The sequence below is a fragment of the Colias eurytheme genome, chromosome 7, assembly GCF_061535395.1.
Source record: "Colias eurytheme isolate Ceu_HAF_F1 chromosome 7, ilColEury1 Martin Lab GWU primary, whole genome shotgun sequence".
In the NCBI taxonomy this organism is placed as follows: Eukaryota; Metazoa; Arthropoda; class Insecta; order Lepidoptera; family Pieridae; genus Colias; species Colias eurytheme.
The window spans coordinates 9,447,119-9,475,111 of NC_142986.1; the positions used below are offsets into that span (position 1 = coordinate 9,447,119).

Genomic DNA, 27,993 nt, shown 5'->3' on the forward strand with positions numbered 1-27,993 from the left:
AAAAAATGAACGTTTTGTTTTATTGTTTAACTCTATTGCTTGCAGGAAATATTATAAAAATATCAAATTGGTTTCTTAAAGAATAAAACAAGATTTAGTAACTAATATTAAACTGTATATTGCTCAAAATCTGGAATACTTTCTAAAAGCATCACATATTTGAAACGCTCCTCATATTTATCATCCCTTAGATATTTAACAAATTGTATACAATTTTAATATTTTTATTGCTTCAAGTACAGGCTTTTTCTTAATATTTATTTATAAAAAAAACATTTTTAAATGCATAAAACAATCATACGTAATATTTTCCTCTAAAACAAAGATAAATAAATGCATTAAATCATATTGCTTGATATTCCAAAAATCAAATGTGATATAAAAACCAAATAACATTAATACCCGTAAAAAATATATAACATCAAAACTAAAACGAAAACAAGTATGTAAAGAATATATTACATATATTATATTGTCTATATAATAATATAAAATCAATATTTACATAGAGTTGCGTTTCAAAATAAATTATTACATTAAATAGATATTTTTGTACATTGCTTAGATAATTCGTAATTTGTATATAATTACTGTAAGTTTTCCTATTTATTTAGGTATTTCTTAAGCGCAAATCCTATAACAACTGCCCCCGCCAGCGCCAGGACTGCCCATTTCAATTTGGAACTGAAAATAAAAAATAATTATAAATATATTAAATATCAATAACTAGCTGAATCAGCAACTTGTTCGCCCTCAATTTTTTTGAATTATATCATTTATGGAAACATTTTGCAGTCATTGTCCATTCCTATTACTCAAAACGTAATGTTTTGAATAACCCCCCTGTATCAATTTTTTGAAATTAGCGTATTACTGTACAAACAAACGGCCAAATGTACTGCAGGAGATTTCATTGCAATCAGACATCTACAAGAAATTATAGTAATTTTTATTGTAGGTATATTTAGTAGTCACAAAATATAAATATACATTTTTGAAAAAGGCAAATGGAATAAACAATATTAAATACAAATTTAAATCTATTCTATTCACGCTATTTAATTGCGAATTCAAATAAAAAAAAATCAACATTTTAGATTGTCTACTAAAACGATATATTATACGAAAATATACGAATTGTAATAATTAATGATTATATAACCAAGATTACATCCAAAAGGTACATTTTTCCACAATGTCGTCACGATAATAAAAAATATTGTATTGTGATGCCATTCCACAATAAATGATACGTATAAAAAAATAGTAGATAAGATAGCTTTCGTACGTATACATATTATCTGGTTAAAGTCTAGACATACATATTATAAACCCGATAAAAAGAAGTTTATCTTAACTATCACGTGTCTGAAAATACGAAGAACTGTTAAAAAATATGAATGATAATTCTAGACGGGGACTAAGAGACTCTAATGATGCCTAACTGTCGACCAGCACTTAACCAAAGAATGCCAGTGCAATGAATATGAAGACATTTAACCATATATCAAAGCATACAAGGAACTGCCTCAAAATTTAATGCAAAAAAAATAAATCTTTCTATAATAAAAATGAATCACTTATTGTGCTGGTAAGCGCAAAACTCGTGAACGGCTGAACCAATTTCGTAATTTTTTTTATAATATTCCTTGAAGTACGAGGATGGTTCTCACGGAGAGAAAACGTAAACATGTACCACGGGCGAAGCCGAAACGGACCGCTAGTTAAAAATATCACAATTTCTGACAAGTAAATTTTCATTCCATTTTATTTCTTTTATTTGGTTTTTAAGTATAATTTCAAAAAAGATACGATATACTTTTTATGGTATCTACAAAATATTTACGCTATTTAATAAAAACTAACCCAGGCGGAGGCGGTGGTGGTCGCGGGCGCCGTAACCTACACGTACCAAAAATATTACTACTAAGCTACTAATCTACTAAAAAAAAGAATTAATAACCTTCCACAAGGCGGACCAGGTGGACGTCTTTGAAAAAGAAAAAAAAAGATTAAACAATCATTCTTGTAAGTCAAATAGACAAGTTTGCTTTTCTGGCAAAAATTATGATAAAAAATTGTTTTTAATTATGTTACAGAAACTAGGCAATATGTATTAACTATTTAAAAAAAATACTGAGGCATTATTTTAATATTTTGGGTCATTTAAAAATCATACAATATAGAATATGTTAAATGTTCAATGTGCATTTCCATATTACCTACATGATTTTAAATATATTTTGTGTAACATAAACGAAAAATAATAACCTTTCCCGTGGTACAACGATTGACTGTACCCTTCTCTCGGCCCTTGGGGTGGAGGGCGCTGACGTATCACATTTCCTTTCAGGTGGTTTACTGTTACATACATTATATTAATAACAGAACAACTACCAAAGAATAAAAAAACGCATATGTAAAGATAAACACCTGGCTGGCGCTCCATCGAAAGTTCTCCAAGTTTTTTCATGTTTATCCATTCTTGGTAAACTTGGACAACTAAATATTTAAAAAAGAGCTCGTAAAAAAAGTTGTTTGATAAAAAATACAACGTATTCTTAATTAAAATAAAGAACGAACCTTCTGGCCGAACACATGGAACATTGTGAACTTTGGGTTGAACTGCCAAAAACATATTATTTTCATTTATTTGTTTGAATAAATAGTAATGAATAGTAATTTAATATCGTTATGTGTATTAGGTATGTAAAAACTACTATGTAATTGTATCGTTGCCAATTTGTCAGTCAGGCAGTCAATTTGGTTCAACGAATGATATGATGAAGCTTGCTCTGTGTTTATTTTGGCTATTGATTAGTCGAAAACTAATGTTGACTGATTTGTAATATTCTTTACTTAAAAAATATGCTACACATCTGTGAATACTGTAGATACGAATCCAAGTTCTATTTATTAAATACATCACAAAATATACATATATTACATGATTATGTTACAGTACGAAGGTGTAAAATATAATAAAGAAAGTAACCTCTTCGTGTTCTTCAGTTTGGGACTGAAAAATAACGTTTAAATTTAACATATGAATACACAGTATACATAAATTGGTTTTGGCTACTTAATTATTTCCAGGTACAGCTACTTTTTTTTTTTTTTTTTTATATAACTTTAAGACAAAATCTTTATAAAACTATTAAATTGTTTGGTCTATTATTTAGTCACATTTTTTATACATTACATTTTAATAAATATTATTGTTTAAGAGAGTGGAGGCATACACCTTTCTACCACATAATTTTGTAAATTTATTAAAAAAACATTGACTTATTTTGAATTTTGTTGATAAATATTTCCTTTGGCTTTCTTTGATGTGGAATGTCAAGCTATCATTTTTTCAGAAGACAAAATGAAATAGGTTTAATATGTATTTGAAAAAAAGGCGCGAAATTGATAATAAAAAAAACAAATATAAAAATTAAAAATGTACACTTTCAAACGCAAAATGTAGACTCAGTTATAACTTCAATCTAGCCTAAAAGTGCATAAAGTTATAAAATATATTAATTGAGAAATATAGTGGAGTCCCATAACATATTTTGAAGAATCCCCATCTATGTCTATGGTATTGTAAAATCTCACAAATCTCCAGAAATCTTTATATATATAAAACTCAAACGTGACTGATATAGTGATCTATCAACGCACAGCCCAAACCACTGGTCGTATCGGGCTGAAATTTAGGATGCAGGTAGATGTTAGGACGTAGGCATCCGCTAAGAAAGGATTTCCCAAAATTCTTGCGGGAACGGGGAAAAACGGGGATGCACGTACAAAGTCGTGGGCGGAAGCTAGTTCACAATAAAAGAGATACTTACCACTGCTCAAGGAAAGATGTTTTTTCTTCTGGTGCCAATATTCCTATTTTGAACTTTTTCATTATTTCCCTGAAAGAGTTAACCGTAATATTAAAAAATATATATAAATCCTCTACTTATATTGTTTGTACTAAAATAATTTCATATTATAGCAGTTTCAATAACTTATATCTTGTAGAATGTAGATTATTTTTATATTATGAAAAGACACTTGAGCTTAATATTTACTGGGGATATTTTTACACATTTATCGTGAGGCAATTAGCAAGCTAATATGAATTAACATACAATAAAATGGCCTTCAATATTGAACATTTAATAGTGATTTTATATGGCAACCTATTTATTAATATATATATTTTTTATGTGTGAACTTTAACTCTTAACTGTTTAAGTAAACAGAATATTTACTATTCGCTTATGAATAGAACAAACAAAAATGTTGTCAAGTGTCGCACCAGTAAGGCAAAAGAAGTTTGAATCCTGTCTTATGATAGACTAGCTTTCCAGACCCGCATAGTTCCCGTTCTCGTGGGATTTCCGGGATAAATCCAAGTTACCCTCCATATATTGTGTGCTTAATTTCATTATAATTGGTTCAGTAGTATTTGCGTGAAAGAGTAACAAACACACACATGTACACATCCTCACAAACTTTCGCATTTATAATAATATTATTAGTAGGATTTTTTCTATTCTTAAATAATAATTTATTATTATAAAGCGTTTGAATGCTCTAAAACTAAAATATCAACCAACCTAGCATCTTCACTATGACCAAAATCTTCAAATGCTTGTGTGCCGTCTTCTCCTCCATAGTCTAATAAGGTATTTTCACCACCAGGATGCTTAAATAAATACATAATATTAGTATTTATTGTATCTGTAGAAATAATTATTAATAATATCTTAGAAATTAATAACTATTGTTGAGAGTAAATCTGTTTCTATTATAAATAGCTGCCCCCAGCAGATGTTGTTCTGCCCCATTGCCGCTTATTTGTATTTTCCCTCAATAAGAACCTTCCTTGCACCTTAACAAAACCGTATAAAAATTGCCGAATTGGTTTTGCCATCCTCAAGTTTTCTCTTTGCAACATTTGGCGATTCTTTTTTGTTGGGCACACCCTGTTATTGATGTCCTATCCAATATTTGTTTTTTAATAGTTTACCAAACTGACTTCAGTATAAATTATACTTAAGTTTAGCCCAATTGGGTATAATCACATTTATCATAACCTCAATTAATTATTTCATGGATCATGAAAGATTAAGTAAAGAAGACATTATGTACAATAAACTCATATTTTCTGTAACTACACCTTGGTGCCCCATAGCTCCTCCATAAGAGGCAGAATTTACTGTTTTATGTTTTTGAAATTGAAAGAAGCAATACAATTCAGCACATTACAATGTGACACCAAAATAAACTTTGTTGCATCATCCATACATAGTATAAAGTGAATTTGCTTTTCACAGTCTGTCTGTAATCTGTATGCTTGTGTATATATGCTAAGGTCTTAGAACTATCCTATGGATTTAATACATCAATTTTTTAATAGTTTATCAAGAGGTTTATGTGTAAAATATATAGATATATGCATAATACGGTGTATTAGACCGTTTATAGCTAGTGTATTATAATAATTAATAAGAATTTATTTCACAATTACAACAACAGTAGGTCAAGGCCTCAAGACCTATAGAAAACTAAGTAAAAAAGTTATAAGATTAAAAAATATATATTTTATAAATTATAATTAACAAAAAACATATTATAAAAATACTCTCTCACCTCTTCCAAGTATGCCGTAACGTCGTAAACTTCATCGTGTATTACGATCCAAACACTGTCTTGTTTACGATGTTTTCTAACTTCTTTGAAAGTAATTATTCTGTCCATGTTTGTATTATTTAAATCACTAACCATTTTCTAAAACTTAAAAAAGGTTATTTTATAATTTACCACTTAAAATACGTAGGTACTTAGAAATTATTATTTATAAATTTTTCCAAGTTGTAACTTAATTAAAATCAGGTGATTGTGATAATCACAGTCGATATCAAGTGGATAACAACACAGGTTAACAAGAGTTTATGTTACGAGTAGTGACAGTTCAATTGAATTTTGGACAATCGCGATTTATCGCGCCTCGCGAGTCGCGGCCCGCCAGGCCATCGCCAGCGGCCAGGCATGTGATTTGACATTGACGTATAGTTGCAGGGCTGTCAATAATCTGATATTTCAAATAACAATAATGAAGAATGTTACTAGGTATGCCAAATCCCTTGAAATTGTGTCTCAGTAAAGCCTGTATGTATACAAATACACTAGTTTTTGTCGTAGTCAAAAATACCAAGTAGTTTTGATTTTATACGCATTCAAAGTTTCGAAAAATATCGAGTCCCGCTAATAGTCACGTGACCGCTTGTGACGTCACGTCACAACGCACCGCGCGGCCGCGTCCCCGCGCGGTGTGTATAAAGCAAAATTACCAATCTTCTATTGGATGATACATGTAATATTCAAGACCAAATCTAAAAAATAAAATATATATCAAACTAGATGATATGTTCAACGATTCTGTTTAATCAAAAACATAAAATATTAAAATTTACTCGATAAAAAAAAATTACCAAGTTAGCTCTAATTTCCACACTTTTACGTTTTCTACTTGACATGGTAATACTTATTATGATTTTTTTTTCATAAACAATTATATTAAAACATTTGCAAGATATTCGTCAATCATTTTGTGTAATTACTTTTAGTTTTGGTTTTATTTTTGGCGCTCTTTTTTTCTCGAGATAAACGTTTGGTTTTGTCACGATAAAAGTGGTTTATCGCAGATAAAACCAAAACTAAAAGTAATTACTCAAAATTCTCTGACAAATATCTTGCAAATGTTTTAATATAATTGTTTATGAAAAAAAAATCATAATAAGTATTACCATGTCAAGTAGAAAACGTAAAAGTGTGAAAATTAGAGCTAACTTGGTGATTTTTTTTTATCGAGTCAATTTTAATATTTTATGTTTTTGATTGAACAGAATCGTTGAACATATCATCTAGTTTGTTATATATTTTATTTTTTAGATTTGGTCTTGAATATTACACGTATCATCTAATAGAAGATTGGTAATTTTGCTTTATACGCACCCTAGTATCAAGTCGGCAGCGCTGAAGTAGGTGTTATAGCTTGCGCAGTATTTTGATGGGTTTTCGTCCGCGAATTTCGTTAATAGTCCAATAATAGTAATTATTATTCGTTTAATAAAATAACAGTCATACCAAAGTTTCATCTTTATTTAATAGTTTCTCAAAATATTCTATACGATTGCGTTTTTGCACTGCTGATCTCTGAGGTTTATCTTCATTTTCCTGTTGACATTTGAATTTGTGTGGAACTATACCCTGTTTTTGTTTAATTCTTCCCCCGACCAACTTATATTTTAGTATAGTTCTCCATATCATTCTCAACTTAAAACAAGAAAAAATCTTACTAGCCATCTACCTATACTTAGCCCATACGAGCAGAGCAGAAGCACAGTCTAGTATAGATTAAAACTTGTATAGAAAACAAAGGATAACGCAAAACAGCTGCAATGTTCTCAAAATATTATAATATGTAGCTTACTTCCTTTGCAACTATAAAAAACAACTTATCCGGCGAATTGAAAGAAAGAAAGAAAGAAAGAAAGATCATTTATTTGACTCCACAATAGGTAATAATTAATAACAAACACAATTGACACTGAATACAATACTTAATTCAAATTAAAACAACACAACATGAAACAAAACAATACAAGTATAATAAATGAAAGAGTAAAATAAAATAAAATGAAGCCGAAAAGTGGAGCCAAGTCAGGTAGCCACTCAGCATAAGTTGCAATATAGTTGCAATATAATTGGTAGTTGTATTTTTACATTTAGGAACAACACATGATTTTCTGGTATTTGGATTGGACATTTTTAAAAGTATTTAATTATAATTTCGACGGCGCGGGCGCGCGATCGCTAGCGGACTGAGTGAGCCAGATTGAGCGTGTTGTAGTGTGACGTCACACCATCACCGGGCGTTTACCACTTGTTTTACTTCTAAATCGGAAAATAATTGACGTATCGAAGTAATTTTTTCACTAGTATTATTTATTTTTGACAGAGAATATGGAGTGCTAATAATCAAAATTAGTGAACATTCTCCATTATTACAAACCACAATAATTACAACAATATTATTTATTATGCGTCTTTCAAACTGACAAGAATCTGCGCGAATGGCTCAATGCTCATAATATATGATATTACCTTAATAAAAAAAATATTAAATAATAAAAATATGCTACTCTTTGTCTAATAAGTATAAAATATTTGAATATGGCTCGCTCGCCTGAGGTGGTTCATTCCCGCGCCGGACGTTATTTTTATTACCGAATTTGTAAACACATTGCAAGAAGAATCTCAACTCTCAAGAGGTGAGGAAATGTTATAATCTATCGTCTATCTGAATTACGGTAAAATCAATTAATATATTATGATGAAATTGTTCATTTTAATATTACACTATTCACTAATTAACAAGATTCAGCGGTATTTCATAAAATTATACATACCTAGGTAGTTCACCTGAATTTCAATTCAACAACTTGGCACACCTGAATTATGTTTTTAAGTATTATGGTGTTGATAAAAAAAATCATCATCTATCAATATCTCTGCTACCTATCTGTTTATCCTTTATTTATCTAGATACCTAATCTGAGTTTTTAATAATTGTATGTCTATTATCTAATTATTATCTTGCACTCTTTTACATTGCGCAATCTTCACGTCAGCTTATGTATTTTATGTGCACAGTCGACTCTCGTTAATTCGAAACTCGAGGGACTCTCAAAATCTTCTAGACACGCGGCAGCGTGTCAAGCCAAGTTCAAGCGAAGAGAACTGGCGAACAGCAGCCGTGTGTAATTTTACACGAACCATTTGGATATATTATAGTAGATAATAAGTTTTAAGTGTTAGTCAATTACTTATGTAACTTACTTATTATTTATTAATTAATGATAATCTAAAAAAATGACAAAAGTTTAGAGGTACATGCGTGTAGTACCTACATTCGGGACTCGGGTACATAAGGGTACATGTGTTACAATGTGAATTAATTAATTTTTCAAAAGAACTCGATTAAACTGGTTTGCTTCAAAGCACATATTTTCTGGTGCTCAGACTGCTTAATAATTTTTACCTGCATAAATAATTATTATCTTTCCGCCTCTTTCTCTCTTCAACTTTGAATTGTCCAGTGTTGGATGGCCTATGAGCTCGAAATTCGAATTCGCGTCGCTTGTTTTGTTATGTAGCAATGATATTTTCATTCGAATTACCAAGTGCATAAAAATGTATTGATTTAAGTATGTAGTTCGAGTTTTATAGAGATTTTGCAGGGCCATTTACGAAAATCGCCATGCCATACTTTTCGGACAATTCCAAATGGTCGCCATACCATACCGCCAAAAATCTGCAAAATTTTTTTTTTCGCCAATACAATGGTTGAATTGTTTTTTTTTTTAATCAATCAAATTGCGGGCTGCAGCCTGTAAGTCACATCGGAAAAGTATGGCATAACACTACCGCCTACATCTTTTTATGGGCTATCGGTAAATTCTAAAATTTTTGTGTTACAAATCGTTTGACGCGCTCCCGCGCTCATCTATTCCACAACGTTCACGAACTGCAGCATTACGTCTTCCACGCTATATCTCGCGGCAAAAATTGGCGCGTATTCCAAAGCGACAACACAATATAATAATAATGTACATACTTAATAAATGTAATATTACTAAATACTATTTTGAAATCGTGAATCTTTTTACAAAACCTCGAAATTGTTATTAAAATTGGATCTACAGAGTATCCCAAAAAGTAGTGATGAACGGAAGCTGGGAGGACCTAGAGGGCTATCCGAATTCCGAATCACCCCCATATGTATGTTATGCGATTTTTTGTATTTTCGAAGTTATGAAATTTTTTTCAATTTTTCATCTATCGCTTCGTACGATGAGATTTTTATTTATGGTGACGTCAATTATATATAAATCAAGCATCTAGCGCAATAATTAGCCTCTTATAAATAGCCCTCTAGGTCTTTTATCTCCCTGCTTCCCTTTATCACTACTTTTTGGGAATCCTGTATTTCTAGAAGCAAACAAAACGGTCGGAATTTATAGCTCTCGTTAGCTATATGGTACAGTTTTTACAAGTTAAAAGATTATGAACAAATAATTATTACCTAGAATATTTTTATAACTCAGGCCCCGGAATCACAGACACAATAGAAAATCTATTGTGTCGTGGCCCGATCGGGCCGTTCGGGGCTCAATGGGTTAAGTAAGTATTAAATAAATATAAAATATACACAAAATTTACATTTCGTTTTATTATTTATCTCTTTTGCTTACATTTAAAATTATTTAGGTATCAAAAATATGAAATTGTTATCTTGAGAAATAAAACAAGATTTAGTAACTAATATTAAACTGTATATTGCTCAAAATCTGGAATACTTTCTAAAAGCATCACATATTTGCGCTACTCATATATTTTATCATCCTAGATGTTTAACATTGTATACAATTTTAATATTTTTATTGCTTCAAGTACAGGCTTTTCCTTAAAATTTATTTGTAAAAAAAACATTTTTAAATGCAAAAAACAATCATAAGACGTAATATTTTCCTCTAAAACAAAGATAAATAAATGCATTAAATCATATTGCTTGATATTTCAAAAACCACTTAACATCAATACCCTTAAAAAATATAAAACATCAAAACTTAAATAAAAACAAGTACCGTATGTAAAGTATATATAATATATGAATACATAATATATTATATTTTCTATAAATCATATAAAAACAATATTTACATAATATTTACATAGTTACATATTGCGTTTCAAAATAAATTATTACTCTAAAGATATTTTTGTACATTGCTTAGTAAATTCGTCGTTTGTATTTAATTACTGTAAGTTTTCCTATTTATTTAGGTATTTCTTAAGTGCAAATCCTATTACAACTGCCCCCGCCAGCGCCAGGACTGCCCATTTCAATTTGGAACTGAAAATAAAATTAAAATTATTCTTTAACCTGCCCCTATATCAAGGTGTCTTTTTTTTAAACAGACAATTTTCAGCTTATTTCAAGCTTCACGATGATTTCAATTTGTATGAGGAAATTACATGTATTCGGTTAGATGATGACGATTTTGCAATAATGCACGTTAAAAAATTATAGTAGTTTTTATTCTATTAAATTCAATTAACTACATGCAATTTTTTAAACCATATGCTATAAAATATTTGAAAAAATCTGTAAGTAAATACCCACATTTATCATTGTAACAAAGGCAATATGTAGTATAAAATAAACTATAAAAATTACATACATATTTAAATCTATTCTATTCGCGCTATTTCATTGTGAATTTTATCTACAACTAAATATAAATAATCAACAGTTTAGATCGCCTGCTTCACCGATAATAATATATTATACGAATTGTAATAATTAATGATTATATAAACAAGACTACATCCAAAAGATACATTTCCACAATATCGTCACGATATTTGAAACAGTGGTCGTGTTGTGATGCAATTACGTATAAAAAAATAGTAGATAAGATAGCTTTCGTACGTACAAATATTATCTGGCTAAAAACAAGTTTATCTTAACTATCACGTGTCCGAAAATACGGAGAACTGTTAAAAAATATGAACGATAATTCTAGACTGGGACTAAGAGACTGTAATGATGCCCAACTTTTTATCAGTACTTTACAAAAATCCAATGTTAAACTGTATACATATAATATATTATGTATAATGCACGCCCTTAGTGCACGCCATTAGCTACTTGATGGCGTGCATTACCTACATACGCCAGTGTAGGTAATGCACGCCAGTGAAGACATTTAACCATATACATATCTCTGTGTTTATTTTGGCTATTGATTAGTCGAAAACTAATTATTGTAATATTTTTTACTTAAAAAAATATGCTACACATAATAAACATCTATTAATACTGTAGTGTAGGTACTGCATACGAATAATATAAGTTCTGTATATTAAATACATCACAAAATATACGTACATATTATGTACATGTATTTTGTTACAGTACAAAAGTACCTATTAAACTTATTAAAATATACCTAATTAAGAAAATAACCTCTTCGTGTTTTTCAGTTTGGGACTTCAAAATAACGTTTAAATTTAACATAATATTATGAATACACAATATACACAAATTGGTTTTAGCTACTTGATTATTTTCAGGTACAGCTACTATAAGGTATACATATCAAAAGTACAATTCGTTCGATCTAGTTTAACGATGTCCATACGATAAATAAACCGATATTTTGTCGTAACGATGGAGTGAAAACGAACTTTAAGATAAAATCATATTAAATTGTTTGGTCTATTATTTAGTCACAATTCTTTTATACAACATTTTAATAAATATTATTTTTTATGGGTGTGGAGGCAAACACCTTTGTACCACATATTTTTTGTAAATTTGTTAAAAAGCATTGACTTATTTTGAATTTTGTTTTAAAATATTTTGGCAAATCGTTTGGCGAGAAAAAAAATTTGCAGACTTTCGACCGAAAAGTATCGCATGGCGATTTTCGTAAATGGCTGCACGACGATGATTACCTGTGCAAAAGTTAGCCTGGTACAAATGGTTGAATTGTTATAATTTAAATCAACGCATTTATGTCGGTATGGCGGACTGTAAGTCACGCCGGAAAAGTATGGCATGACACTACCGCCTACATCTTTTGAAGCGCTATCGGTAAATTCAAAATTTTTTGTGTTACAAATCGTTGGACTTTCGCTATTTTTCCGACGAGTTCGACTAACGCCCTCGCGACTAGTTCGCCGGTACCAGCGTTCTGACCATCATTTTTCTTTTTGTCATTGCGTACTAACCCCTCTAGAACCGCTTTCCTGTTACAAATGACCCGAAATTTTGTGTTAGTATCTCCCGGTCTATGTGGAATGTCAATCTATAATTTTTTCAGAAGACAAAATCAAATCAATGAATAATTAAAGAAAAAATTTAAATGATAAAAACGTGCACTTTCAAACGCAAAATGAAGACAGATAAATTATATTATAAACTGACTCCCCATCTATGTCTATGGTATTGTAAAATCTTCAGAAATTCACAATAAAAGATATACTTACCACTGCTCAAGGAAAGATGTTTTTTCTTCTGGTGCCAATATTCCTATTTTGTACTTTTTCATTAATTCCCTGAAAGAATTAACAAACAAATATATAACAAATTTTTACGGGTGGACAAGTTGTCAAGTGTTGCCCCAGTAAGTTAAAAAAAGTTCGAATCCCGCCTTATACTACACCATACTATATATATATATATATGCCATTACTCTTTAAAAATTTACAATTATAAAGCGTTTGAATGCTCTAAAACTAAAATATCAAATCAACCAACCTAGTTTCTTGACTATGACCAAAATCTTCAAATGGTTGTGAGCCGTCTTCTCCTGCAAATTCTAATAAGTTATTATCAGCACCAGGATGCTTAAAAAAATACATATTATTAGTATTTATTGTATCTGAAGCAATAATTATTAATAATATGTTAGAAATTAATAACTATTGTTGAGAGTAAATCTGTTTTTTCTATAATAAATAGCTGCCCCCAGCAGATGTTGTTCTGCCCCATTTCCACTTTTTTGTATTTTCCCTCCATAAGACACAATAAACATAACCTCAATTAATTATTTCATAGATCATGATAGATTAAGTAAAGAAGACATTACAACAAACTCATATTTTCTGTAACTACAGCTTGGTGCCCCATAGCTCCTCCGTAGGGGGCAGAATTTACTGTTTTATGTTTTTGAAATTGAAAGAAGCAATACAATTCAGCACATAACAATGTGACACCAAAATAAACATTGTTGCATCATCCATACATAGTTTATACTATGAATGGATGATGCAACAATGTTTATTTTGCAACTTCACTTTATAGTGAAGTTGCTTTTCACTGTCTGTCTGCATGTCCGTGTGTACGCTTAGGTCTTAGAATTACTATCCTATGGATTTTATACATCGATTTTTTAATAGAGTTTATCAAGATATATATGCATAATACGGTGTATTAGACCGTTTGTTTAGTATCTACATTGCAACCATCCGAAGCCAGGCTAGTGTATTATAATAATTAATAAGAATTTATTTCACAATTACAACAGTAGGTCAAGGCCTCAAGACCTATAAAAAAACTAATAATATAAAAAAAGTAAAAAGTTATAAGATTAAAAAAAAATATATGTATATATATATGTGTAAAATTTTAAATTATAAATAACAAAAAACATTTTATAAAAAAACCTTCTCACATCTTCCAAGAATGCCGTAACGTCGAATACTTCACCGTGTATTACCATCCAAACACTGTCTTCTTTACGATGCTTTCTAACTTCTTTGAAAGAAATTACTCTGTCCATGTTTGTATTATTTAAATCACTGACCATTTTCTAAAACTTAAAAAGGTTCTTTTAAAATATACCACTTTAAATCTACTTATAAATTATTATTTATAAATTTTTCCCAGTTGTAAACTTGTAACTTAATTAAAATCAGGTGATTGTGTTATAATCACAGCCGCTAACAACAAAAATAATAAATAATAATAATAAGAGTAGTGGTGACAGTTCAATCGGCAATCGCCGCCCGCCGGCCGGGCATCAGGCAATCAGGCGTAGCAATCAGGCATGTGATTTGACGTATAGTTGCAGGGCTGTCAATAATCTGACATTTCAAATAACAACAATATTATTTTAATAATAATATTAGATTATTATAATAATATTAGATGACGTAAATTTTTATAGTGGAAAAAAATAATTTAACACATTTAAAAAATATTGTAACTACTGTGATATTTGATGAGTTTCTTGGTTTTTTGCTTTAAATTAAACTAGACATGAACGCGACCATCGCACTAAAGAAGCACTAAAGCGACTGAGTGCAGATAAGCCATATGGCTTATATTGAGCGGAACATATTATATGTATGTGATGTAGGCGGTGTCGTCTCCATACGTAGTTGTAGTATTATTATCTCAATGCGCGCCGATCGTTATTTTTATTACCGAATTTAACATATTATTGCAAGAAGAATCTCAAGAGGTGAGGAAGTTTTTTTAGCGTTACACACTCAGTTTTCTCAGTTTATTATCTGAATTACGGCATTGACAAATATATATCTAGATATTTATTGGGTCTATGATTACGGTAAGAAATCAATTAATATGATATGATGAAATTGTACCTACATTTTAATATTATTACGCTCTTCACTAATTATTAAGATTCAGCGGTATTTCATAAAATTTGACATACCTAGGTAGTTCACCTGAATTTTAATTCAACAACTTGGCACACCTGAATTATGTATATGTAAGTAAGTATTATGATGTTTTGATGTTGATAAAAAAAATCATCATAACAATATCTCTGCTACCTATCTGTTTATCCTTTATTTATCTAAATACCTAATCTGAGTCTTTAATAATTGTATGCCTATTATCTATTTATTATCTTGCACTCTTTTACATTGCGCAATCTTCCATATTGTATTTTTCGTATTACGTCAGCTTAAGTTGTGTACCTCTGAGTTGTGTACAGTCGACTCTCGTTAACTATTATTTGAAACTCCAGGGACTCTCAAAATATTACGAACTATCAATTGTTTGAAATATCATAGGCTCGAAACATGGATTTCTGCTGCTCAGACTGCTCAATAATTTTTACCTGCATAAATAATATTATCTTTCCGCCTTTTTCTCACTTCAACTTTGAATTATTATTCAGTGTTGGATGGCCTATGGGCTATGAGCTCGAAATTTGAATACGCGTCGCTTGTTTTGTTATGTGTATGTAGCAATCACAGTAGCAATGATGTTTTCATTCGAATTACCAAGTGCATAAAAATATATTGATTTAGTTTAGTTTGTAGTTAGGAATTTTCAACATGCTGTAAAACTTAATATGCCATTATTTATAGGTACCCATAGGTACCCAAAAACCATTACTTCAGCCTTCAGCTGTCAGCATGCATCTGTTACTTGATCTGTTACCACGTGAAGTTGACATATGACAAATTACTGACAGTAAGTTGTTTTTTGAATTTTTAGGTTATGTTTTAACTTTTATGTAAATAGTCTTGTATTCATAAAATTGTATTATAATCGTACGTATGCAAACCCTTAATAACATACAAATTTTTCCGTAAATGGCTGTAGAACGAGACTTCAATGATATCCTTGATGATATTGTTATGAGCGAGGATGCTCAGGAACAGGAAAGTTACAAGGAAGGTTTTCGAGCTGGTGTAGAATCTGGTAACGCTGAAGGGTTTCATTTGGGATATCATAGAGGTGTACAATTGGGAAGAGAATTAGGTAATGTACTATTTAAAAATAAGTCGGGTTTTCCTTCCTGACGCTATAACTCCAGAACACACCAACCGATTTCCACGGTTTTGCATTCGTTGGAAAGGTCTCGGGCTCCGTGAGGTTTATAGCAAAGAAAAGGAGTTCGCCCGGTTTGCTAGTATAAATATAGATACTTACTGCTTTCCGAATCGGTGGTAAATGTAAAAAAATATGTAATGACGATTCAAAAGTGCTTCTAGTAGAAGTCTAATTGAATAAATAATGTTTGAGTTTGAGTTTATAACGCGTATTTATAATTAATTCTTATAAGATGAGTCTGTGTGAGTAGACTCCACACCAAAACAAAATATAGTGTTTTTCATGAAATTTATATTTATTCATAATTCCAATGTTGAACTTATTTTTTGTAAATCTATTTAAGGTTACTATCTAAGAACTGTAACTCATCATTTAAAGGTTAATGAGGAATCTGAAGAAAAATACTCTGAAAAAATTATAAAACAACTGAAAAAAGTTAAAGAACTAATAGATGAGTTCCCACAGACCAATTCGGAGGAACATGATATAATTAAAATGGCTGAAACTATAAGAGCTCAGTTTAAAAAGACTTGTGCTTTGTTAAAAATATCATCAAATAACCCATATGAAGCTGGCATCTCTTTTTAATATACTCAGTAAGTCATTTCAAGTTTATTTATGTCAATTTCTAAATAATTTATGTAATTGATCACTATTTCCTGATATTAGCATGTTCATGGTAACAATATCTACAGGTTTTTGTAATTAGTATAATGTGCTGTAAATACAATAAAAAACAAATACACTAAAATTATATTTATACATAAACACTAGTTTATTGCCTGCCGCTTCGCCCACATAGACAAAGAAAAACTAGACTAGACAAAGAAAATTCCCAAAGACTAGACTAGACAAAGAAAGTGCTAAATTTCATGAAAATTGGTTCAGCAGTTTTTGCGTGAAGGAGTACCAAACAAACCAACAACATACACATTTATAATAATATTTATATAGACATAGATTATTCTTTTATCTCATTACAGAAGCTTCCAAAATGGACACCAAAATATATAAAATACAAAAACATCTTGACAGTATTGTAAAGTATCTTAAACCACTTTTACCCCTCGCTAATTGTCACATGGTGGAATTCTTTACGGACTCTCATTGGGACTTGCTGCCGAGGAATTTGAGGTTGTATTTAGATAATTTGGAGATGAATGATGCTGTGAATAGGTTTTGGAACGCTGCAGATAGTATTTATATGGGTATGTTTTCTATTTACCTATTATACATAATACTAGCTTTCCGTCCGCGGCTTTGCACGCTTTGTCTAAAACCTAATAAATTATATGCTAAAACCTTCCTCTTGAATCACTCTATCTATTATTAAAAACCGCATCAAAATCCGTTGCGTAGTTTTAAATATTTAAGCATACATAGGGACAGAGGGACAGAAAAAGCATCTTTGTTTTATACTATGTAGTGATTATATCATCAAATATCAACAAATTTATGTTTTTAATATTACTAGGCTGCAATGGCAGTATATTGTGAAATTTTTAGGTTCATGTCGTTCACAAAATTGAATATTTGTTTTTATCTACACAAAAAGCTTAAGAGAATTAAATGAATTATTTATATCCAGTTAATCCAAATAGGGTAAATAACATTTATTTAATCAAGTACAAAAAATAAAACTACATACTTGTGTAACAAATTTTTAAAATCTAAATGTACATGTCTCTAATTGCTTTTTCGTTCAACAAAAAGAAGGAAATTTTCATTAATAAATATAAATTTTTATAAAATCATGATCATGGTAATAAAATCTTGAAAATGATACCATATTATCACAATATTGTTAGTTATCAAAATATTGTTTATTTGTGATATTTATTTCAGATAACTGTGAAATTTTCGAATGGGTGACTCAGGCACGGAAAAATTGCATAATAATAAATAATGATTACATAATATCACCTGAGAATCTAAAAGACTATATAAAATTAAAAGGTGGTGAATTTCAACCAGAAATTAAAGTTACACAGTTTATGACCACTAAAAAAAGCTATGAAGTAAGTATTATACCTAATATTCTTGAAAATACACAATAGGTAATCCTATATTTTAATCCAATAACTAAATTTACGAGAGTTTAAAAGTAATTTAAAAGTTAAGAGCTTATAAAAACTACCCTCAATATAATAAAAGTTTAATTTCTCACAAACAAATCTACATACACACACATGCATTACAAGTACTGGAAACATACTCATCCTATATGTATTAACAATTTTATAACAATCATTTTAATATGAAATTTCTCTAAGGGCTGATTTTTCAATCCTTGGTTAAAACTTATTCGTCAAATAATGTATAAAAAATGTTGCCCGTATTTTTTTTTTTTTTTTTTTTTTTTTTTTTTTTTTTTTCCCGTTTAATCTGCAATCAGTCGCAAGACTATAAGCAGATGTGTTGCCTGCGCGAGATTATGTAGACGACGAAACCAGCGTCTCGTCTGTCTTCTAGAAAACATCCTTCCTTTTCAGCCTTTTGGTCATAGGGGAAGGTTTTACGAGTTCATGGGCAAGGGGGTTGGGGTGACGCGACAGGCGGTCGGCATATCTATTTTTAAATTTGTCAATTTCAGCTTGAACGGTCGGTACATTCAGATATTCATGGATCTCCACATTTCTGGTAAACCAGGGGGCGCTTGTGATGGTACGCAGTATGTGATTCTGGATACGTTGAATGCACATAATGTTACTTTTACTGGCAGCTCCCCACAATGGGACACCATAGGTCCAGATAGGTTTTAAAACGGTGTTGTAGATTAATAGCTTATTATCCACAGACAGGACAGAGTTTCTTCCCATAAGCCAGTACAGGTTGCGAAACTTAAAATTTATTTCGTCTCGTTTCTTTTTGATGTGGGTGGCCCAGGTGAGTCTTCGGTCTAGGTTGAAGCCCAAGTATTTAACATGTTCGCTATCCGTCAGCACATCATCACCAAATTTGACTGGGGGGCAGTTGCCTCTCCTTAAGGTGAATGTAATATGGTGTGACTTCTGAGCACTTGCACGGATGCGCCACTTCCTCATCCATTCGCAGGTAGCATCCAGTAAGCGTTGAAGCTTATTACTTGCCGCTATTGGAATATCATCTCTAGCAAGGTAGGCTACATCATCAGCATAAGTTGCAACGGTTACGTCACTAGCTACTGGTAGGTCAGCAGTAAATAAGTTGTATAGAACAGGGCCGAGAACAGAGCCTTGTGGAACGCCGGCATGTATTTGGCGAAGTGAGGATCTATCATCTCTTTGTTTCACTCGAAAGAGTCTCCCTTCGAGGTAGGACTGGATGATAAGAAAAAGAGAGTGAGGTAGTTTATCTTTCACTTTGCATAGTAAGCCCTTGTGCCACACTCTGTCGAACGCTTGTTGGACATCCAGAAAAGCCGCCGAGCAGTATTGGTTCATTTCAAAGCAGCGTCTGATCTCTTGGTGGACCCGGTGCATCTGCTCTATGGTGGAGTGCTGCTTTCGAAATCCAAATTGATGACTAGGAACAAGATCACAGTTGTCCATATGCTCCATCAAGCGTACTACGAATATCTTCTCCCATAGTTTCGAGAGAACCGGTGTCAGGCTAATGGGACGGTACGAAGCAGCCTCATGGGGAGATTTTCCAGGTTTGTGGATCATGATGATTTCCGAAATTTTCCATATCTTCGGAAAATACGACAATCTGAGAATCGCATTGAATAGGGAAGCAAGAAATGTTATGCACTTGCGAGGTAAGTTTTTTAAATGTTTTGGAGTGATCAAATCAAAACCAGGAGCCTTGTTGGAATTCAGTCTTCTTATTTCGCGAGCGATTTCTTTTGGTGATGCGGGTTTAAGTGGTAAGCAGAGCTGAAGATCCTGACTGAGAATGTCGATCACATCAGGTTCGTCGCTACCATCATTCGGCTTGAAGACATTCTCTAGATGATTTGCAAATGCTTCTGCTTTTTCAGCGTCGGTTCGCGCCCATGAATTTGAGGACTTGATGGGATGCAGATGTTCTTGTGGCCTTTTATTGGTTTTAATAGCTTTCCAGAGCGAAGCATCTCCTTTTCCTTGCGGTGACATTCTTTCTATAGTATTACGAAAGCTGGAGTTTGCAGAGTCTAGTAAAAGCTGCTTTAATTGTTTTGCAGATTTATTAAAGGCAGTCTTATCGGTTGGATGGTGAGATTGCTGCCAGATACGTCGTAATCGCCTTTTCTCTAAGAGTTTTGTCTTGATGACTGTAGATTGGGATGCCGTCAATGGGGGATATGTTATGCAAGGTGAGTTTTTCCATGAAGAGACCTGGATCAGATTTGTAAAGGACTCACAAGCGTTGTCAACATCTTCTGGGGTCTTCATGGAAATGTTAAGTTTAATATTTTCCTCCAAGAAGCTACGAAACCCTTGCCAGTCAGTTTTATGATTATACAAGGCATCTGTCTGCTCGACGTGAATGACAGAAGTACTCAGGGTAAGAATAACCGGTGTATGATCGGATGAACCATCCAGACTCGATTCCACAGAGGTGTAAAGATGGCTGACTCCCTTCGTTACAAAGAAGTCTAGGAGGTCAGGGGACTTGTTGCGATCAGCTGGCCAGCTTGTCGGTTCACCGGTAGATATGGGAGTAAGATGGTGAGTATCCAGACAGTTTTTAAGAGATCGGCCTCGTGGTAAAGAAATGCGGGAGCCCCAGTATGTATGCTTAGCATTCCAATCCCCTCCAGATATGAATTTGTTGCCTAGTCGGCAAAAGTAGTTGTCAAACATTTGTGGGGTGATTGTATGTTTGGGTGGGCAGTATATCGCGGACAGTGTAATGTCACCCGCTCGATCATGTAGTTTAATATTGGTAGCTTGAATATGCTGTGTTGCATAGTTCTCTAGTACAGTGTGCTTAAGATTTGATCTAATGATTATGGCAGTGCCTGCATGCGCTTTTCCACTAACGGGATGAGGAGTGAAATAAATATTGAAACCCTTTAGTCGATAGGAACTGGTTTTGGTGGCATGAGACTCGGAAATCAAGACTATGTCGAGTTTGTTACTATGGATCACTTCCTCAAGTTCTTGAATGTTCGACGATAATCCGTTGATGTTCCAGGTTGCAATACGTAGGGGAACTATGAATGTGATTTCGAGACGATGGAGGTCAATAGGTTAAGAAGGGTACCTATTTGCTGAATGAGTTGGTCTATCTTTTCAGATTGCTTTATAAGAAGTTGTTCAATACGACTTTGTTGAGAGTTCGTTTCATTTTTTGAATTTTTCAGGTCATCGTCAGTCTTGTGTCTGTTTGCAGTGACATCCGAGTAGCTGCAATTGTCACGCAGTTTAGTAGAATGAGGTGGTATAACTGTCGTTCTATAGTGTTCTTGTGTAGGTTTAATTTCTATTTTCTCCTTCATTGGCTCGCGAGGAGTATTATATCTTCGGTTTGCCTTTCTGGATGAGATTTCCAGGTAAACTTGACAGCCTTTATAATTCGCTGGATGGTCGCACGAGCATAGAGCACATTTAGCTGGGGTGTTGCGGTCCTTTTTTGGACAGTCTGCAGTTTTGTGACCTTCTCCACATTTGACACATCTATAGGGCCTCATGCAGTTGTTCTTCGAGTGGCCATATTGCTGACAACGATAGCACTGAACAATTTTTGTTGATTTGCGAGGATCTTCTATTGTAACTCGTTGGTGGTAGATATATTCAATATCTTTTACAGCTTTATTATTATCACTAGGTTCTAAATTAACAAAGAATGTAAAAGAAGGCGACTTGTCTGGACCGAAGCGGGCATTAATAATTTCACCACGGACTTTGTTTCCTGTAGCTTCTATCGCATCGATTATTTCTTTGTGAGGTGTCGAATAGTGAAGCTTCTTTATAACAATGCGATACGCCTTCTTTTCTTTTGGTGTAAATGTGTGACCTATTAATCCCTTAGCCCTAATTATTGATATAACATTCTTATACGTGTCTGAGCATTCCACAAGAACTCGGAGCAAATTTTTATTTATTATCCTTATTTTGAAGAGTTTCGGATCGCAAACCGATTCAATTAATTTTGATAATTCATTTACATCTTCTATTCCATACAGGACAATAGGAGGAGGTTTGTTTTTACCTAGATAAGAAGTGTTATTATTTTCACTTTCAGGTTGATCTATTGGGAGAGATGTAAATCTATTAGATACTGCCACAGATGTGGGATTCGGTGGAGATTCGCTTGTTCTCTTACGTTTATAAGAATTAGGTACCCGCTGCCAAGGTGGTGGAGATCTCTGCTTGGATTGGTTTACTGTTATTTCTACAGTATCTGCTGCTTTTGGTACCATTTCAGGTTTGGTCATATCGCTCAGAGATGCTGAGCGTGGTCTATTGAAAAGTCCTGGGTGAAAAACTTGTTGGGTTAGATTTTTTTTTATTTGTTCTGGTTGAAGAATTTAGGGTAGGTTCGCTCATTTTTGTTCCCACGAGTAGGGTCGAATTATACGGTCGCTTACAGGGTGACGCCCATTCCTGTAAGAAGGCGCAATTCAACGATGTTAGCCTGTCACATCGAGGTTGGTGCTAAAAACTGGAGTCCCTCCAGCCATTCATCCCATCGGCACAGTCCACACCTTAGGATTGGGGTAATTATTTTATAGAGATTTTCTTTCTCGTGGCACAGACAATGAAGCCCAGGCCCCCAGCCTCACGAAACATTGCCCGTATTTGACGGATAAGTTTTAACCAAGCATTGAAAAATCTGAGAGAAATAACAACTACTGCCATTCATAATGGTGACATTGTTATCATTAATATTTATAACTAGCAGTCCGTTTCGGATTCACCTGTGGTACATATTTAATTATTTTAGTTTTCCCTTCATAAGAAGCATCTCGTACTTCAAGTAATATTATAAAAAAAGAATTAATAAAATCGGTTCAGCTGTACTCGAGTTTTTCACTTAGCAGCACATTTGGCCATTCATTTTTATTATACATATATAGATGACTAGCTGCTCCGCACGGTTTCACCTACGTGGCTCCACTCCTGTTGGTCGTAGTGTGATGATATATAGCCTATAACCTTTCTCGATAAATGGGCTATCTAACACCGAAAGAATTTTTCAAATCGGACCAGTAGTTCCCGAGATTAGCGCGTTCAAACAAACAAACTCTTCAGCTTTATAATATTAGTATAGATGATGATGATAATTGATAATTAATCACACAGGTACAAACATTGTCTCCATATGTAGCGTCCCTACACAAAGCATGTTCCACAACCCATTGTATAGAAGCCGGTGGAGGCAAGGGCAACTTACTAGTCGCTTTATCCCTCGGGTATAATATACCCAGCCTCACTGTGGACTGTGATGAGAAAACATTAAGGAATGCAGAGACGCGGGTGTCAATTATACGAGTATGTAGATTATGTTATTTTTTCGATTTAGTATGTTGTAGTTGGACCGCCTCCTTGGTACAGTGGTTGACGCGTGAGCGTAGTACCGAGGGGTCCTGGGTTCGATTCCCGGTGGAGACGAAGAAAAAAAAATGTCTCGGTTGGTAGGACACAGAAGGCTGATCACCTAGTTGTCCTTAAAGAAAATCGATCATCATCTGCCCCTAACCCCACTAGGGGACATGGGACTTCACACATGTTGTAGTGTAGAATTCTTCGCATCAATGATGTCGTTTTGTGAAGTGAAATTGTTTTGTTAATATTTTTGATATTGAATAACTTATCTATATATATATTGAAATAATGATGTATATTATGTAGTCAAGTCATTGTTTTGAATAACTGGTGACAGTTTGTAAGTCGATTAAGTTTTAAATTACTATTTTTATAAATTCGCAGTGTTAATATTTTAAAGTAAGCATGTTTTTTTTTCTTTTTAGAAACAATGGAAGGCCATAGCTAAAAGAATGAACAATGGTACAGAAGAAATAATTTCGGGAAATATAAAAACAGACTGTCATAGATTTGCTAAAGCTTTTATAACTAAGGATACTGATTTTATACAAACAGTCAAACAGGAGTTTGACTGCGATAATGTAAATGTTTTATTAACTGGTATGTAATATTATTTTAAGTTTTTAACGCTACAATTTGTTTATCAAGAACTAGCGGTCCGCCCTGGCTTCGCCCGTGGTACCTACATGTTTTATAGCCTATGTTGCTCAGTGATGATGCAGCTTTAATGGTGAAAGAATTTTTGAAATCGGTCCAGTAGTTTATGCGTGAAAACCATACATACATACATAATTTAAACCTTTCCTCTTTAATTTAATAATATTAGTATAGATAGATATAGCTGTATTTTATTGTAAAACATAACTAGATATATATTTTTTGAAGATTGCCATTATGTTAAAATTGTACATACGCACAACTCGGAGTATTTGAGAGGTTAGTTACAAATGAAAACGATAAATATATAAATAAAATTAACATTATTCGAATTGTCTCCTCGAAAATGTTTACGCAATTAATTATTACATTTTACGCAATCGTAAACGCTTCTACATTTTCCAAATTCCCATAAAAATTTTCTCGATGACGATATGAATACTTTGTCGATAGTTTTGTCCTCTCATGTCTGATTGAATATAAAACATACATTAGTATAAATTTATAAAGAATAGAAAAAATTCGATCACGAGGCGGGACTCGAACGCGCATCCTTTTGCGTCATTCCGGGGCGGATGCCCCGAATTTTTTCTATTCTTTATAAATTTATATTTATAAAGCATATAAATGCCATAAAATAATAAATATCAATTACTACATACATTACTTTCAAATATCCATTCAGAGGTAAAATTGCTTGTAGGTACCATGTACATGTTGACTGCCTCCTTGGTACAGTGGTAAACGCGTGAGCGTAGGACCGAAGGGACCTGGGTTCGATTCCCGGTGGAGACGAAGAAAAAAGGTCTCGGTTTGGCAGGACACAGAAGGCTGATTACCTACTTGTCCCTAAAGAAAATCGATCAATGAAACAGATGTATAATGCATCTGCCTTACCCCAGTTGGGGACATGGGACTTCACTTATGTACAATTATAATTTTTTTGTCTTTACATTCTATAAAATGCTATAATAAAACTTCTTTTTTTAGGTCTCCACACTTGCGGAAACCTAGGTCCAGATAGCTTACGTATATTTACAAAAAGTCCAAACATAGGCGCAGTATTCAATGTGCCGTGTTGTTACCATCTCTTGAACGAAGCTGTGGATGTTTGTATGGTCGATGTGTTCCGGGAGTATGGTGGCCATATGGATGGTTATGGCTTCCCTATGTCGGAGTATTTGAGAGGTTTGTTGTTAATTTTATAGTGATTTTTGATGAGGTGAACAGCTGATCGATTTCGTATAAAATTGTGATTGAAGACGCAGCCTCCTAGTAGTTATCCCTATTAATATTATAAATGCGAAAGTAACTCTGTCTGTCTGTCTGTCTGTTACGCTTTCCCGCTTAAACCTCTCAACCGATTTTGATGAAATTTGGCACAAACAATCTTTAGACCCCGAGAAAGAACATAGGCTACCTTATTGCGAAATATGTACCACGGGCGAAGCCGGGGCGGACCGCTAGCGATTAAAAAAAATCAGTTATCATTAATTTTATTTAAATAACGAAGTAAAGTATACAATATAATATAATTATACTTTTTATTGTACGAAAGTCAAAGTATTAATAATTGTCTTAAATATTTAACTCTATTTATAGCTATGCAAGATGACTTAGATTTTTCAAACCGCTGTTTTGTTTTAATTTTCTCAGAAATTATGTGGGTATAAGTTTATTCTAAAATCGACTCACGCTTGTCCGCTTTTCTCATTCAGGTTTCAACATCGGACGGAACGCACGTATGCTCGCTTCACAGTCCATACACAGATTTGTGGCGCAAAAAACTCTTCCCGATATAAGTCTGTTATATAGAGCGGTACTACAGGTAAGAAATAAGCTGTCTTACCACAAAAAACTTTAGGCAGGGTTTAACTTTAAGCGAGGGTTCTCTTTAATCTGCGTTTATCGTATAGAGAGACTATTAAAGTGACAGATCCCTGGTTTAAAGTTAGACTGTGTTTAAATTGTTTTGTGGTAAGACCAAAGATATTTATTAATACGAAGATATTGAGATAAGTGGGAAAATATATTTAGTTATCAAAAGATCGGTTAAAAGATGCTATCATCTTTCGAATTAGGTCAAAAATGTAGGTAATCGAGAAACTGTATAGAAGGTATGTCCATATTTAGTCTGACACGGGACACCTATAAATTGTAATGAACAAGGAATATGTAGGTATTGAAAACACCAAGTCTATTTGACAACTGTTTTATTGAAAATTATTTTTTTACTACCTTCAGAACATCATAGTTACCACACCTATTATATTTTATAGAAAATACTGAATCCATACTATATTATACTATATATACTATATAATATTATAAATGCGAAATTAACTCTGTCTGTCTGTCTGTTACTCAATCACGCCTAAACTACTGAACCAATTTTCATGAAATTTGTTATGGAGATATTTTGATACCCGAGAAAGGACATAGGCTACTTTTTATCCCGGGAAAATGACGCAATCCCGGAAATCCCACGGGAACGGGAACTATGCAGGTTTTTCTTTGACTGCGCGGGCGAAGCCACGGGCGGAAACCTAGTTTATTATAAATGTCATCTGACCAAATCAATCCTGTCAATTAATCGAATTTAGAATGTGTTGCAAAATCTTCAGTCATTTTAAATAAGTATATTTTTTGCAGACTATAATAAAGAAGCATTTACCGCAAGCATCTCTATCGGAAAAGAAACTAAAAGGACTCTCAGCGAAATGTACAAATTTCAAGGACTACTGCAAAATGGCGGACAAAATATTACAAACTGGTCTTTTTGACACCTGTCAAAGTGAAACTGTCAATTTGACAGATGAAAACATGGATTGCCAGTGGAAAAAAATTGTGTTGTTTTACATGATGAGACTGTGTTTAGCTCAAGTTGTTGAAAGTGTTATTTTGTTGGATAGATTGTTGTTTTTGTATGAAAATGGGCATTATGATGCGTTTATAGTGAAGATATTCGATTCGGTATTGTCGCCAAGGTGTCACAGTATTGTTGCAATTAAATGATATCTATATTTTATGGAAAATAAAGTTATTTTATTATCAATAATTTTTCTTTTCATGTTCAATTAACACAAAAATGATAACAGTATAAAACGTTAATATTAAGGACAACTTAAAATTTAACACTATCAACAAGAAAGACTCCCCGGCAAAGCAGGGATGAGAAGCAATCCTTCCTACTATATTAATATTTATTAATAATTAATCCTACTAATATTATAAATGCGAAAGCTTGTGAGGATTTGTGTGTGTGTGTTTCAAGTTACTCTTTCACGCAAATTCTACTGAACCGATTACAATAAAATTTAGCACACATATAGAAGGTAACTTGTATTAACACATAGGATAGGTTTTATCACGGAAATCCCACGGGAACGGGAACTATGCGGGTTTTCCTTTGAAAACGCAGGCGAAGCCGCGGGCAGAAGTCTAGTTCTATAA

General features: G+C 32.8%; 2 protein-coding genes across 4 annotated transcripts; one reads left to right on the forward strand and one right to left on the reverse strand.

The window, feature by feature from the left end:
* Positions 1-93: 93 nt before the first annotated feature.
* LOC149907273 (cytochrome b5-like) lies at positions 94-14,486 on the reverse strand. Of its 3 annotated transcripts, XM_090103632.1 has the most exons (6): positions 13,376-13,864; positions 13,105-13,173; positions 5,635-5,778; positions 4,599-4,687; positions 3,840-3,908; positions 94-684 (listed from the first exon to the last, which is right to left on the reverse strand). In XM_090103632.1, the coding sequence occupies exons 3-6, from the start codon at positions 5,767-5,769 to the stop codon at positions 603-605; spliced, it is 375 nt and encodes a 124-aa protein (XP_089959758.1). In that variant the 5' UTR covers positions 5,770-5,778; positions 13,105-13,173; positions 13,376-13,864; the 3' UTR covers positions 94-602. The 3 variants fall into 3 exon arrangements, with proteins under 3 accessions (XP_089959758.1, XP_089959760.1, XP_089959759.1); XM_090103634.1 differs by lacking the exons at positions 94-684; positions 3,840-3,908; positions 4,599-4,687 and adding an exon at positions 14,292-14,486 and having other exon boundaries at positions 5,638-5,778; positions 13,376-13,464; XM_090103633.1 differs by lacking the exons at positions 94-684; positions 3,840-3,908; positions 4,599-4,687; positions 5,635-5,778 and adding exons at positions 10,635-10,963; positions 14,292-14,486 and having other exon boundaries at positions 13,376-13,464.
* Positions 14,487-16,860: 2,374 nt separating this feature from the next.
* On the forward strand, positions 16,861-27,589 carry LOC149907274 (putative methyltransferase-like protein 25). The gene is made up of 8 exons (XM_090103635.1): positions 16,861-17,025; positions 17,413-17,637; positions 18,275-18,447; positions 23,641-23,829; positions 24,309-24,483; positions 25,531-25,728; positions 26,259-26,368; positions 27,193-27,589. Exons 1-8 carry the CDS (start codon positions 16,995-16,997, stop codon positions 27,553-27,555), a joined length of 1,464 nt encoding a protein of 487 aa, XP_089959761.1. The 5' UTR covers positions 16,861-16,994; the 3' UTR covers positions 27,556-27,589.
* Positions 27,590-27,993: the final 404 nt, after the last annotated feature.

What these genes read in the sequence shown, in the direction of transcription:
- LOC149907274 (XM_090103635.1), top strand. Translation starts at nt 16,995, where the DNA reads ATGAAGCTGGCATCTCTTTTTAATATACTCA. An exon ending in CGCGGGTGTCAATTATACGA is followed by an intron (nt 23,830 to 24,308) that starts GTATGTAGATTA and finishes TTTTCTTTTTAG; the next exon opens with AAACAATGGAAGGCCATAGC. An exon ending in TATATAGAGCGGTACTACAG is followed by an intron (nt 26,369 to 27,192) that starts GTAAGAAATAAG and finishes TATTTTTTGCAG; the next exon opens with ACTATAATAAAGAAGCATTT.
- LOC149907273 (XM_090103632.1), bottom strand. Translation starts at nt 5,769, where the DNA reads ATGGTTAGTGATTTAAATAATACAAACATGGACAGAATAATTACTTTC. An exon ending in TTACGGCATACTTGGAAGAG is followed by an intron (nt 4,688 to 5,634) that starts GTGAGAGAGTAT and finishes TATTTATTTAAG; the next exon opens with CATCCTGGTGGTGAAAATAC. An exon ending in GGTCATAGTGAAGATGCTAG is followed by an intron (nt 3,909 to 4,598) that starts GTTGGTTGATAT and finishes TAACTCTTTCAG; the next exon opens with GGAAATAATGAAAAAGTTCA.